General features: G+C 49.1%; 1 protein-coding gene across 1 annotated transcript in view; it reads left to right on the plus strand.

Moving 5' to 3' along the window:
• Positions 1–12,847, plus strand: part of adamts12 (ADAM metallopeptidase with thrombospondin type 1 motif, 12) — a 34,755-nt gene extending 21,908 nt beyond the window's left edge. Inside the window, exons 13-24 of the mRNA XM_064353230.1 lie at positions 518–651; positions 2,106–2,226; positions 2,359–2,603; positions 2,818–2,959; positions 3,148–3,274; positions 3,745–3,955; positions 4,071–5,708; positions 5,837–5,989; positions 6,293–6,552; positions 7,309–7,381; positions 8,831–8,990; positions 9,075–12,847. Of these exons, the coding sequence (XP_064209300.1) occupies positions 518–651; positions 2,106–2,226; positions 2,359–2,603; positions 2,818–2,959; positions 3,148–3,274; positions 3,745–3,955; positions 4,071–5,708; positions 5,837–5,989; positions 6,293–6,552; positions 7,309–7,381; positions 8,831–8,990; positions 9,075–9,190 (3,380 nt within the window). The 3' untranslated portion in view covers positions 9,191–12,847. The remainder of the gene's footprint in view (positions 1–517; positions 652–2,105; positions 2,227–2,358; positions 2,604–2,817; positions 2,960–3,147; positions 3,275–3,744; positions 3,956–4,070; positions 5,709–5,836; positions 5,990–6,292; positions 6,553–7,308; positions 7,382–8,830; positions 8,991–9,074) is intronic.
• The last annotated feature ends 336 nt before the right edge of the window (positions 12,848–13,183 follow it).

The following is a 13,183-nucleotide window of genomic DNA, read 5'->3' on the forward strand; positions in this document are numbered from 1 at the left end:
CCCCCTTCTCTCTCTAAACGCCCCCGCCGCGCCCCCCTCTCCCTCTCGAAACGCCCCCGCCACCCTCTTTCTCTCTTAGCACCCACAACCTCACCCGACAAACAAAACGGCAGAACCACTCAGAACAGGCCCTACCCCAGTCCCCATCAGCATCGTTCATGCTACCCTCTCAGTCACATGGTGGTGGTACTGGTTATGATGACTAGTTAGCTGTCGCTAGTTACGATAATGAATGATAATTTTACAAAGCATGACATCCTGAAGAAGACATTCGAATATTTTCAGCTGCTTCCTTATTTTCTCTTCTTTTTTTGAGGCTTCATTATGATTTTCGTATTTTTTCAGAATGGAAAATGTCTGCAGCATTTATCTTATTCTTATCGCATTCCTTCCTTCCTCATCTCCCCTATCTCTGCACTATTTCATCCCTTCATCTATATCCTTCTGCTGTCCTGCTCCTGCGCCTGCCTCTCCCCCACTTCTCCAATCGCTCCTCTCTTTCTCCCCCCGGCCCCAGCGACCCCCTGCGAGCTGCACTGCCGCCCGGTGGACGAGCAGTTTTCGGAGAAGATGCTGGACGCGGTGCTGGACGGGACGCCCTGCTTCACCCTCAACCACAGCAGGAGCATCTGCGTCAACGGCGTGTGCAAGGTAGAGTGGCGGTATGTCTCGTCTCTGCCTGCCAACGGGCCTCCTCCCTCCCTCTCTCTCTCTCTCTCTGCCTCTCTTTCCACCTCTCTCTCCTCTTCTCCTCTCTGCCTGCCAACGGGCCTCCTCTCTCTGTCTCTCTCTCTGCCTCTCTCTTCACCCCTCTCTCCTCTTCTCCTCTCTGCCTGCCAACGGGCCTCCTCCCTCTCTCTCTCTCTCTCTCTGCCTGCCAACGGGCCTCCTCCCTCTTCTCTCTCTTCTCTGCCTCTCTCTTCACCCCTCTCTCCTCTTCTCCTCTCTGCCTGCCAACGGGCCTCCTCCCTCTCTCTCTCCTCTCTCTTCCTCACCCCTCTCTCCTCTTCTCCTCTCTGCCTGCCAACGGGCCTCCTCTCTCTGTCTCTGCCTCTCTTTCCACCTCTCTCTCCTCTTCTCCTCTCTGCCTGCCAACGGGCCTCCTCCCTCTCTCTCTCTCTCTGCCTCTCTGCCTCTCTTTCCACCTCTCTCTCCTCTTCTCCTCTCTCTCCACCTCTCTCTCCTTCTCTGCCTCACTCTCACTGCCTCTTTCTCTTCTGCATCTCTACTGCCTCTCCTCTCTCTCTCTTCTCTCTCTCTCTCTTCTCTGCCTCTCTTATCCAACCTCTGCTTACTTTTCTTCTAGTGCAACAGGTTTCTGTTTCATCTGCTACACTCAGTGACTTGCCCTGCACCCTTGTCTTCAAAACTTGCGCCAAGGCACTCTCTTTCTCTCTTTTTCAGGTCTTAGCTGTCTAACTGCATGTTTCTCCCTGTTTGATCTCTTTCAACAGTCTCATTTAGGGTTCGTTGAACGAGGCTCCTCCTCTCTACTCTCTCTTTTCCTCTGCCTCTCTCTTCACCCCTCTCTCCTCTTCTCCTCTCTGCCTGCCAACGGGCCTCCTCTCTCTGTCTCTGCCTCTCTCTTCACCTCTCTCTCCTCTTCTCCTCTCTGCCTGCCAACGGGCCTCCTCCCTCTCTCTCTCTCTCTGCTTCTCTTTCCACCTCTCTCTCCTCTTCTCCTCTCTCTCCACCTCTCTCTCCTTCTCTGCCTCACTCTCCCTGCCTCTTTCTCTTTCTGCATCTCTCTGCACCTCTCTCTCTCTCTCTCTTTCTCTCTCTCTCTCTCCACCTCTCTTATCAAGGCTAACTGGCTTACTTTTATGAGGCAAGCAGGTTTGAACTGTTTCAATGGTACACATCAGTGACTGTGACTGCACCCTTGGTCTTCTAAAATTGAAGTAAGGACAATATTTTTAGTTTATTTTAGTGTCTGTAGTGTCTAACTGACATGTTTCTCCCTGTTTGTATTGCTTTAAGAAGTGGCATTTAAGGGTTTTGAAGAGGCATATGATCTGTACCGTGCACATTTCTCTCTGTGTGTTTGTGCGTTGTGGTTTATTGTGCGTTTGTGTCTGCCCCCCTCTCCTGAAACGTGGCTCCAGGATGTGGGCTGTGACTACGGCATCGACTCCAACGCCATGGAGGACCGATGTGGGGTGTGTCTGGGGGACGGCACCACCTGCCAGACGGTCCACAAAGAATTTGACGGGGGGGAGGGCTACGGTAAGGGTGACCGCTGGTTTTCTCGTCTCCCCCAGTGAGTCATTTTTAGTCATTCCCCCCTCCCTCCCCCCACCCCCCCGCGGGCATGTCCCGCCGTTCCCTCACCCCTGCCCCCCCCCCCCTGCTCTGCAGGTTATGTGGACGTGGGCCTGATCCCGGAGGGGGCGCGGGACATCCTGGTGCAGGAGGTCCAGGAGTCGGGGAACTTCCTGGCGCTGAGGGGGCAGGACCCGGAGGAGTACTACCTGAACGGGCGCTACATCATCCAGTGGAACGGGGACTACAAGGCGGGGGGGGCCATGTTCCACTACGAACGGAAAGGCAACCTGGAGAACCTGACTTCCTCCGGGCCCACCAAGGAGCCAATCATGATCCAGGTAAGCAGTGTGCTCTATAAACCCATTGCTCTGTATGTATGAAACACTAGGCAGGACAAATTATACCTCTGCTTTCAAGATAAAGATACCCACAGAAATTTTCCAGAAGTATGTGTAAGCATAGTAAGACTGATAAACATATTGTCAAAGTCTGCAATACATTATAATATAGAGTATAGGTCTCTGGAGGTGATGATGTCACCCTGTTGTCCAGCTGCTGTATCAGGAGAAGAACCCGGGCATCAGGTACGAGTACACCATCAAGAAGAGACGCCAGAAAGGCAACGAGGTCATCCCACCTGAGTACAGGTGGAAATTCGGGGCCTGGACCGACTGCAGCACTTCCTGTGGGGCAGGTAATGTGTGTCTGTCTTTCTTCTCATATATATCAGAATATATATTTATCCGGTCCTACATTAACTGTATTAGTGATTCAACTTTACAGGGAAATGTATGTAGTGAGTCTATACGCTGTGTATGTGTGAGTGGCAGCTGTCAGTTACTGCAGCCAGTGTCTCAGGGTCTATTCGCTGTCCAATCACAGGGCTCCAGCATCAGCCGGTGCGGTGTTTTGAAGCTGAGGTCGGGGTGGTGGAAGAGTCCCTCTGTAATCCAGACAAGCGACCAGAAGACAGACACCGCAGGTGTAAGAAAATGGACTGTCCCGCCAGGTAGGCCACATATCACAGCCATGCTGTAGGAAATGAATGGTTGGCCTAAATCCGTCAAACATCAGCCAATTCCCTAATTCTTAAAAAAAAAAATTTAATGTAGTTTCTTTAAATTTTGCACATATGACCCCCATATTTTCCACCCCAGAAGTGGGCACGGAGGGGTAGCAAAGCCATTTAATTCCAACTTCTGCTATTTATTAAAGAGATTCATGGCACAGGTAATGTACATCGACTGGTTTCCCAAGTCTAAATGGGTTGTTGATTTTAAGGTTTGAGCCAAAACCAGTACAACCTGCAGCCCCCCTGAGAACTGCTGAATACTTGCCAGCCCTCCCGACCCTAGAGCCCAAATTATTTTCATATCGAGCAAACCATACCGCGTGCTGCCATGTGTTATCGCGTGCTACTGTGTGTTGCTGTGTCTTACCGTGTTGCTGTGTGCTCCATGTTCTGTGTGTCGCCCCCAGGTGGTGGGTGGGGGGATGGCAGCCGTGCTCGGCCACCTGTGGGCCCTCTGGGGTGAAGAAGCGCACGGTCCTGTGCGTCCGCACCGTCGGGGGGGAGGAGCGCGTCCTGAACCCCGGGGACTGCCGGAGTCTCCTCAAACCCAAACCCGTGGTGCCGTGCCACCGGGACCTGCCCTGCGGGTCCGAATGGGCCGTGGGCTCCTGGGGAGAGGTGAGCTCCATTCTGGCCCGATTTACCTAAATCCCTGTGCATTGTTTCTTAACACGGTGCATTTTGTGTATTTCACCTTTGTTCCTGTTTTCGGGGTTTTTGCTCTCTTGTTCAGTGCCCTGTGACGTGTGGGGGAGGAGTCAGGTCTCGGACGGTCACCTGCGTTACCGCCCCCAAAGTCAGGTGCAACATCACCAGCAAGCCCCGCTCCAAGTCCCTGTGTGCTCTGCAGAGCTGCCCTTCCAGCACCAGGAAGAAGGTGTGGAGGGTCGTCCCCAAGGCAACGACCCTGGCCCCCAAAACGCAGCCCTGGGGGCCTTATCAATCCTCCTCAACTGTGGCACCATCACCCACCGCCCCTGCCACCTTGCCCACCACTGCCAACAACTCTTCCACGTCCCCCACGACTAACCCTGCCACCTCCCCCACCACCACCACCAACAACCCTGTCACGTCAACCACTACCAACCTTGCCACCTTGCCCACCACCACCAACAACCCTGACACCTCCCCCACCACCAACCCTGCCACCTACCCAACCACCTCCACCAACCTTGGCACCTCCCCCATCACCAACCCTGCCTCCACCCCTACTGCCAGCACCCCCACCCGCTCTCTGTCCCCATCCCCGCCTCCTGACATCATTGACCCTGAGGACTATGAGTTTAATTTGATTGTGGTGAAGGAACCCAAGGCCGTGGACGAGGGGGGGGTCACCCCGATTCCCAGTCCCGCCGGCTGGGGATCCGGAGAAACGGGTGTCACGGAGGAGGAAGAAGGGAGCACGCCCAATTTCCTGCTGTCGGAACCAGAGACCGTATACACCCCTGGGTGCGACCACGCCACTGCTGCCACAGAGGACGAGGTGGAGATCGGTGCTACGACTCGGGCCTCTCGGACGGTGACCACACCCAAAACGGGAGCTACCTCTACGGTGACCTTTACGACCTCATCGCCCCACACCAGCACCCACCGTACGCTGAGGACGATGGGACAGTACCCACGGACTGCCCCGAAACCCCCACCCTTTATCAAGCCCGACACTAAGTGGAGGCAGAGGCCCGCGGGTGGGCCCGGGGGGGGCGGGCCCGGGGGGGGCGGGCCCAGGGGTACCCAGCGCTCTCGCCCTGGCACGCCGGAGAGGGGCAGCACCCCCGAGGTCATTCACCCAACCGTGAGGGTCCTAAAAACTGGGCTGAGGAGCACCACCGTGCCCCCTAGGAAGAGCAGTGCCAGCCCACTGCCCAAGGGGCACCATCCCCGGGTGGGTGCCGCGGTCAACTACAGAAGCGACTACGAGACCGCCAAGCCGAACGCCAAACCCATCGCCAAGCCCACTGCCAAACCCATCGCCAGGCCCACTGCCAAACCCATCGCCAAGGCCACCCCCAAACCCATCGCCAGGCCCACTGCCAAGCCCATCGCCAAGGCCACCACCAAACCCATCGCCAAGGCCACCACCAAACCCATCGCCAAGGCCACCACCAAACCCATCGCCAAGTCCACCACCAAACCCATCGCCAAGTCCACCACCAAACCCATCGCCAAGGCCACCACCAAACCCATCGCCATGGCCACCACCAAACCCATCGCCAAGTCCACCACCAAACCCATCGCCAAGTCCACCACCAAACCCATCGCCAAGTCCACCGCCAAACCCACCTCCAAGGCCACTGCCAAGGCCACCGCCAGGCCCACCCCCAAGCCTACCGCCATGGCAGACGTCTCCTGGGTGGTTGGGAACTGGAGTGAGGTAGGGGCAGAAACCATCCTCTGGATTTTAAGTCTGTCTGGTCTTTAAGTGTGAACTCTTCCGGTGAGATCCGGCTGTGTGTGATTTAAAACCGATGGATTCCCAGCATCCTCTCTGTCCTGCTCCAGTGCTCCACCACCTGCGGGCTGGGTGCCGTGTGGAGAACGGTGACCTGCAGCTCCGAACGGGACAGCGACTGTGCCAGCCTCAACATGCCCGAACCGGCCCGGAGGTGCCAGCTGCGTCCCTGTGCCACCTGGCACAGCGGGAACTGGAGTAAGGTGAGCGGAGGACCAGAGAGAGGGATGGACAGAGAGAGGAGAGAGGGAGAGAGAGGAAACAGAATGGAGAGCAAGAGGGAAAGTGGGTAGTGGTCAGGGCTGAAGTGCAGGAACACTAAAAATAGCTGTAAAAATGGAATGCGTGGTATGGCGATCAGTATCGCCCTTGTGAAATCATTTCAGTATGCAGAGTTACTGAGCCTCATTTGGGGCGTATTTCTGAAGCTCCTGACCTCCACGACCAGTTGCCCAGTGTTCCTAAAGATGGGAACATTGTTCCTGGTTGTTCCTGGCTCTCCGCAGTGTCCAGAAGGCTGTCTGGGCGGGACCAAGCATAGGGACGTGCAGTGCATCGACAGCCAGAGCAAACGGCCGCTGCGGCCCTTCCACTGCCAGGCTCTGGCCTACAAGCCCCAGAATTCCCTGCCCTGTGCCCCCCTGCCCTGCCTGGACTGGCACACCTCACCCTGGGGCCAGGTACAGCGAGCGTCCCATGTTCCAGCACTCTTTCGGTCTCCTAACCCTATCCCCAGTCCTACAGCAGTGATAAACCCTACCATCCTGTAGGTTTTCACTCCAGCCCTAACAAAGCACACCTCATTCAATAGCTAGAGCAGGGCTTTTTCAGTCTGAACGGATTTAAAATGTATTTCTGTTTCAGTACATTTCATTTTATTTATTTAAATACCAAGTCTAAATACAAATCTGTTACATAACAGATTAGCCAATGTAGAATTGAACAAAAAAAATACAGCAAGTACATGTTCTTATTTTATATGGCCACATTTCAGTGCAACAATGAGCTTTCCTCTTACATTTGAGAAGACATTTCTTATCTTTATAATGCATTAAAATTCTAGTCTGGCAGCTGCTGGCATTTCCCCAGTTCGAGCAGCACCTCCATAGCAAGCTCTGCGATTTTCACCAGCTGTTACGTGTTCTGTATTCACAGCCTCACAGAGAGAGGAGGGAGATAAATGACCTGTTTATTCAGTGCAGATTCAGTGCAGAATGTGCACTGTGAGGACACTGACTGCAGATGCCTGGCGATCTTCAGTATAATTTGGGGGGGTCTACTGTCTGCCGATCTTCAGTGTAAATTTGGGGGGGGTCTACTGTCAGGCAATCTTCAGTGTAATTTGGGGGGGTCTACTGTCAGGCAATCTTCAGTGTAATGTGGGGGGCCTACTGTCTGGCGATCTTCAGTGTAATGTGGGGGGCCTATGTTGCGCTCTTGCAGTGTCCAAGATGTGGGAGGGCCTAAAAATGGTTGGTTCCTTCACATGTCCAGAGTGAGCTAAACGCTGGGTCACCGCCAGTCAAGCGCCCACAGCAAAAGAGGCCTGCAGCCAGCGCCGCTGCAGCCAGTGGGCGACGGAGGACTGGGAGGAGGTGAGATGAGCGGAGGAATCGGGGCGTGAGTGTAAACGAGCCGCTTTACACGCTCGGGTCGCGTTAGTACGGAGAGGGAAGACGCAGAGCGCATATCGTCTGAGAAGTTCGCCTCTTCAGTGTCCTTCCCATTGCACTCTGGCGTGCACTAACTGTCAGTCTGGCCTTTCTGATCGATGTATTGATCGGGTCTGCATGAGTTCTGCTCACTCTCCCACTCCGGTGTGCTTATGCATAAACCATAAACCTAGCAGTGATACGCTGATAACACAAACGTCTCACTGACAAACTGAAGGACAGTAACTGTCTGGAACTTCCTGAAAATCACATCAGTATCGATTGTCTGCTGCAACTTCTTATCAAATGAAAGCCCTTAAACTGCAGGAAACGAGGGTCATTGTCTTCAGATTTGTGTATTGTGATGACAGGCTGCTTCTCCTTCCAGAAAGCACCCGTTAAGTTTGATAAACATTCAATTTTAAGCCAATTTTCCACTACAACACATGCTCACCATTACTGATGGTATCTTTGCATGCTTCACAATCTCCCTTCAAGATAAACCCTTCAGCTGATGATTCATCTGGGAACTTCTGGAGATTATATAAATTGTGGCTGAGCCTGTAGTCAGCTATTTATAAAATAAACAAAATTGGTACCAGTAGTAATCCACCTTTATGGCTGACTGTAGTTTTGCGGATAGTTCTGTGTGTCTTCCATTCATTTAGAGCTGTTTACATGTATTTAACTGAACTGAAATCACTGTTTTCACTCTGGATAATCACAAGAATGGTTTTATTGAAGTTTTTTTCAATATAAGTATGAATACATTGCTTAAGATTGAAGGTGAAAAAGTAACATGCACACATAGGCAATTCTTTTTGGGATAGATCACATTACTGAATTCTCTTATTAAAATTTATTTACTGAAAAAAGCACGCTACTTTTATTTTGAAACTTTATTCCCCGGCCAGTTTAAGTGCGGATTCTGCAGAGAAACACAAACACATTCAGCTGGTTCTCACCAGGACTTGTCGTGACAGCTGGAATGGAGACTGAGCATGCTGCAACAGAACAGTCATCACCTCCTCCTCTCAGAGCAGATTCAGTGCTCGTAAGAGGAGGGTCAGACTCCCAGCAGCAGAGCGTGAGGCAGAGGCGGTGTGTGCTGTGTAGTTAAGCTGTGACACATATATATCATGATCATATATCATCTTCATGCACATTCTTGATAGTTTAGAGTGTGGAAGGCAGATGATTTAAATCTCTCTTTCACCTGCACTTACACAAATCCCAGCTCAGGCTCAGCTGAACGTTCTAATGCTGATGTCACAATCACTGCTGGTTATTGCAAACAATGGGGTTCTAGAACACTGACTTGGAATTCTGAAAAAAGAACATTCCAAAAGAACCTAGCGGTGCTAATGTGTATTTGTTGTGCTGTGTTTCCAGTGCACAGCGAGCTGTGGGGGAGGGGTGCAGCACCGGGTGGTCCGGTGCGTGGGCCAATCCGGCGAGCCGCAGCTCGGGGACAGCGGCAGCCAGTGTGAGAAGAGAACGAGGCCCGACAGCTTCCGCAAGTGCAACCTGAGGGAGTGCAGGAGGAGACCAGGTAGGGCAGTCTACCCGCCATTATATCTGTAGTACTTATTATATTACTGCATGGGCCGTTTATTCCTGCCTGTTCCCCCTGTAGTCCCGTGGTGCAGTAAGGACAGCATGTCCACACGCTTCTGCGAGAAGCTGAAGCTCCTGGGCCGCTGCGATCTCAGCTCCATCCGCAAGCAGTGCTGCATCACCTGCGCGGGGTAACCATGGCGACCACGCCCCGCCCAAGCCCCGCCCGCACCCCTCCTCCGATGGACTTAAGGCAACAGCTCACACCCCAGCCCAGACAGGGTCTCACAAACCCCCTTCCATCCACACGCACCCCGGCTTTCATCCGTCTGCTGTGGTACGAAGCAGGAGCTCCTCTCCATTTCGGCACGACCCCACCGAGGGGTGGGACGGTCTGTTTGAGGAACGGCGGTTTTGTGCGTGGGACTGTACGTTCTCTCATGGTGCTTTTTTCTGTACAGTCTGTTCTCAGTGTTTCAGCAAACAGGACCCAGACAGGACAGACCCTGTGTCTGTGATTCAGGACAGACCCTCTGTCTGTGATTCAGGACAGACCCTCTGCTCTGTGATTCAGGACAGACCCTCTGTCTGTGATTCAGGACAGACGCTCTGCTCTGTGATTCAGGACAGACCCTCTGTCTGTGATTCAGGCATTCCCACAGAGCACTGGGTACTCTGGCCACCCAAAGCATCTCTTATGACATCACTGTTTCACGCTGGTGCTATGGCAACGTCCACTCAGCTGTGAGTTTTCAGTTATTTTTTTGGAATGATTGTAATAGCAGTGACTGTGTATTTTACTACAGGGACCGTTTCAGTATATGTGAAATAATCTTTAGGACATGGGAAAATTTTTACACATTTTTACAGCTTTTACAAATAAGGTGGGGAAAGATGATGATATATGCATGATATATTTTCTGGTTCAGGCAGAGTTCCATCAGTACACAATGCTATATGAAGTGCGTACTGGAAACCAGGTCTCAGCGCACAGCCTGAGCAATACGTTTGGCAAAAACAGTAATCACCATCCTCATCCCTGAAGATGAATACTGTGGTAAAATACATTATTCATTTCAGAGTTCACTTGCGTATTACTCCTAGTATTCTCTCTCAGAACTTTGTTAAAAGTCTGCTTTGAAAACAGATCCAAAACGCCGCTAAGGACATTTAACCCGATTGCACATTTAAATGAGGTGCAGAACAGAACCCGTAACTAAGAGACATTTCCTTATTTATTAAATCATGACAGCAGAAAACCAGTTTCACTTTGAGTGTGCTTCCCTCAGTGTGTGATACCCATGGGCTACAGAACCGATTCAGAGCCGTTGTTGGACATAACATGTGACCTTCAGAAAGAAAAGAAAAATCAAGCGATGATAATCGAACCAGATAATTACACCTGTACTCTACGCCCAGGGAACTAATTCCACTTTTGGGAAAATGAAAAGGATTAAAGGTTTGCTTAAAGTGGGTACCTCTCCATTATTGAACAATGACCCAATTATAGTGTATAGAGCCACAAGGCATAATTATCTCTTTGGTTCAAGACTATTTGGCTGACCCTTTAGCTGAGTGAATAGTTTGGCTGAATATAAGCCTGTGGAAAGTGTCAGAAAGCACATGTGCATGAATACAACCTACTGTGTGTCTTTTATCTGTATCATGAACCGATCAACAGAATCTAAGTTTTGGATCCAGTATATTTTTTGGATATTTGAAACATTGCACAAACTTTATGTCTACCTAATAATTTACCTTATTGTAACAGACCCAAACTACCAAGTTCCAATGGCAGTATGAAAACCCAAAAATATCTATAATATTATTAATTTCTTGAACTGTATTGTTGGAGAATACACAGCGTCAGACTGCAGGCCATAACAAGGACAGGTGCCTTTTCTGGCATTTCCCCTCCTTTGTAATTATTTTATATAAATATGTAAAAATTAAATATATATGAATCGAGGGTTTTTGGTCCTCGTAATAATAAATAGCTTTATAATGGCCGGTGTGTATATATAACTGCAAATTCTGGCAGTTTTTTAGTGGCGGTTATAACTACCACATTGTTAATTTATCCAGTCATAAAATACTCATTTTTTAACAAGATCATGGAATGTTGAATGCACAGTTTCAGCATGTGAATTCTATTAGTATTTCTTTAGATATTTTTAGATAAGTTCCTATTTTGCCTATAATATATCATTCCAGGTTTCCTGGTGATCAGGTTTAATGTTATTTTCATAAATGTATTGTCATAAAACCATAAATCTGACTGCCAATTGAGAGAAAATGAACAAATTCTTGAATCCTGTGAAAAATTTGAACTGCAGGTGTGTTGTTATATCAGTCCAAAACTAGGAAAAAATATTTGATTTGGCCCTTTTCCATGTCTTTCTGAAAACATTGTAACCGTAAAATGTTTTTGTTCTTTTACCAACAACTGGAAACTTTATTTGCATCGTTTTTAAGAAGCTGGCTTTACCTTTAGCCACGCAAGTGAAGGATTGATCTCAAAACAATGATTGTCTCCTGTGAGATTTAATTGTAGGGAAGTTACATGTAATTTTGTTCACACCGATGTGTGCTGTACATAATGAAACAAATATTCCACTAATTGTTCTATTAATTTGACACGAGAAAAAAAAAGATCCTTTGGGTGGGTAGAACACTTAACACTGGGGCTTTAAGTTCATCTCAGTCTAGTGCAGTTTCCCTCTTCAAGCCCACCGAAAGGCAGTAGATTAAAAAAAAAGATGTTATGATGAAGCAATGTTGTTTGTCTAATGTGTATCTAAGACACACTCATGAGGAAATGTGTGGCCAAGGCTCACTGTGGAAATGTGTGAGACAGTATGAGCTTATGATACCAACTGTATAAGATACAGTATGAGCTGCCTTATCATAGCAGCTGTATAAGATACAGTATGAGCTGCCTTATGATAGCAGCTGTATAAGATATCCAAATATCAGTATAACATGCAAACCGTAGCAGCTGAAAGAACATTTCATTGGTCAGCTGAGCAATATAATAGATTTTCACTCCTGCTACTGCGGGACACTGTATGTTTTTTTGGTGCTTCAGAAAGGTTTGAACGGATCCGCGTCCCTGTGAACACTGCGACAGTCTGCTCAGTAAAGGCAGAAAGAGCTCATAGAGACGAGCAGCTAGTTCAGTCATGTATTTGGTGCTTGTTATTTGTGGGTCTGCTCCACTCCTGAATAAGACCTTGAAAATTTATTTAGATTTCTCTTCATTGCACATGTCACAGAAGCCTACTGAATCTACACTGGGTACCTAACAAACTAGCTACGAGGAAGAAATGCAATGGGGATTCAGCACATTTAGCAGCTGTAAAATAAAGATAGTGATCGCTTACCAGGGCTGGGATGCAGATATCCAGCACACCAGAATCTGTGATGTCATTACCCACAGTTCCAAAGTATAATCTGCCTAAACATTTAAAAAAAAAAAAAACAGGCATTTGTTTTTACAATTCATAACTCTGCTGATTCATAAAGGTTTTAAAAGATGTAAGTGCACCTTTTTCTACTGAATCAAAATTCCAAATTGTACCGTCTACGATTTCATTTCCCTTTGCCAATATTTGGAATGCAGTGATTGTGAACTGACGTTTCAGATGCCCCTTTATTTTTTTGTTTGTTTTGTTTTCTCTGTCCGATGGTGCTGTTGTATTTTTTGGGGGCTGTACGTTCACATGCATTTAAAAGCGCATGAGGTGTTGCAGGTCATCACTCTCCGGTCTTGACGATGGGTCTCGATGCTCGAGGAACGCTTCCAGCTGATATGTACTGTCCGTGTCTTCACTAATAAATGCTATGCCAGTATCCTTCTGTGTCGCTGTGTTTTTTCTGAAATGATGATGTCGTGTTCCTATTGAAATCTGGCTCCCTGGAGTAACATTAGTTCATACTTTTTGACTTTATGCAAATGAAAACTTAAACTCCCGGCTTGAACCGTAGGCTATATTCAGAAGGGAGGGTGAGTGTTGCTCTTGGGAAAGTAAGCTTAGGCTGGTGGAATTATATCAAGAATGTCCTGGTTATGTTGTCCGTTGGGAAAATGTTTCATACATCCCCAAATGTATTGCCAATTTATTTACAGTTGTGCACTGTGGCAATTATTAATTTGTGATTTCTCAATCCATTTTCTTTTTAATTCTG

Source organism: Anguilla rostrata, chromosome 10 (genome assembly GCF_018555375.3).
Source record: "Anguilla rostrata isolate EN2019 chromosome 10, ASM1855537v3, whole genome shotgun sequence".
NCBI classification, from domain to species: domain Eukaryota; kingdom Metazoa; phylum Chordata; class Actinopteri; order Anguilliformes; family Anguillidae; genus Anguilla; species Anguilla rostrata.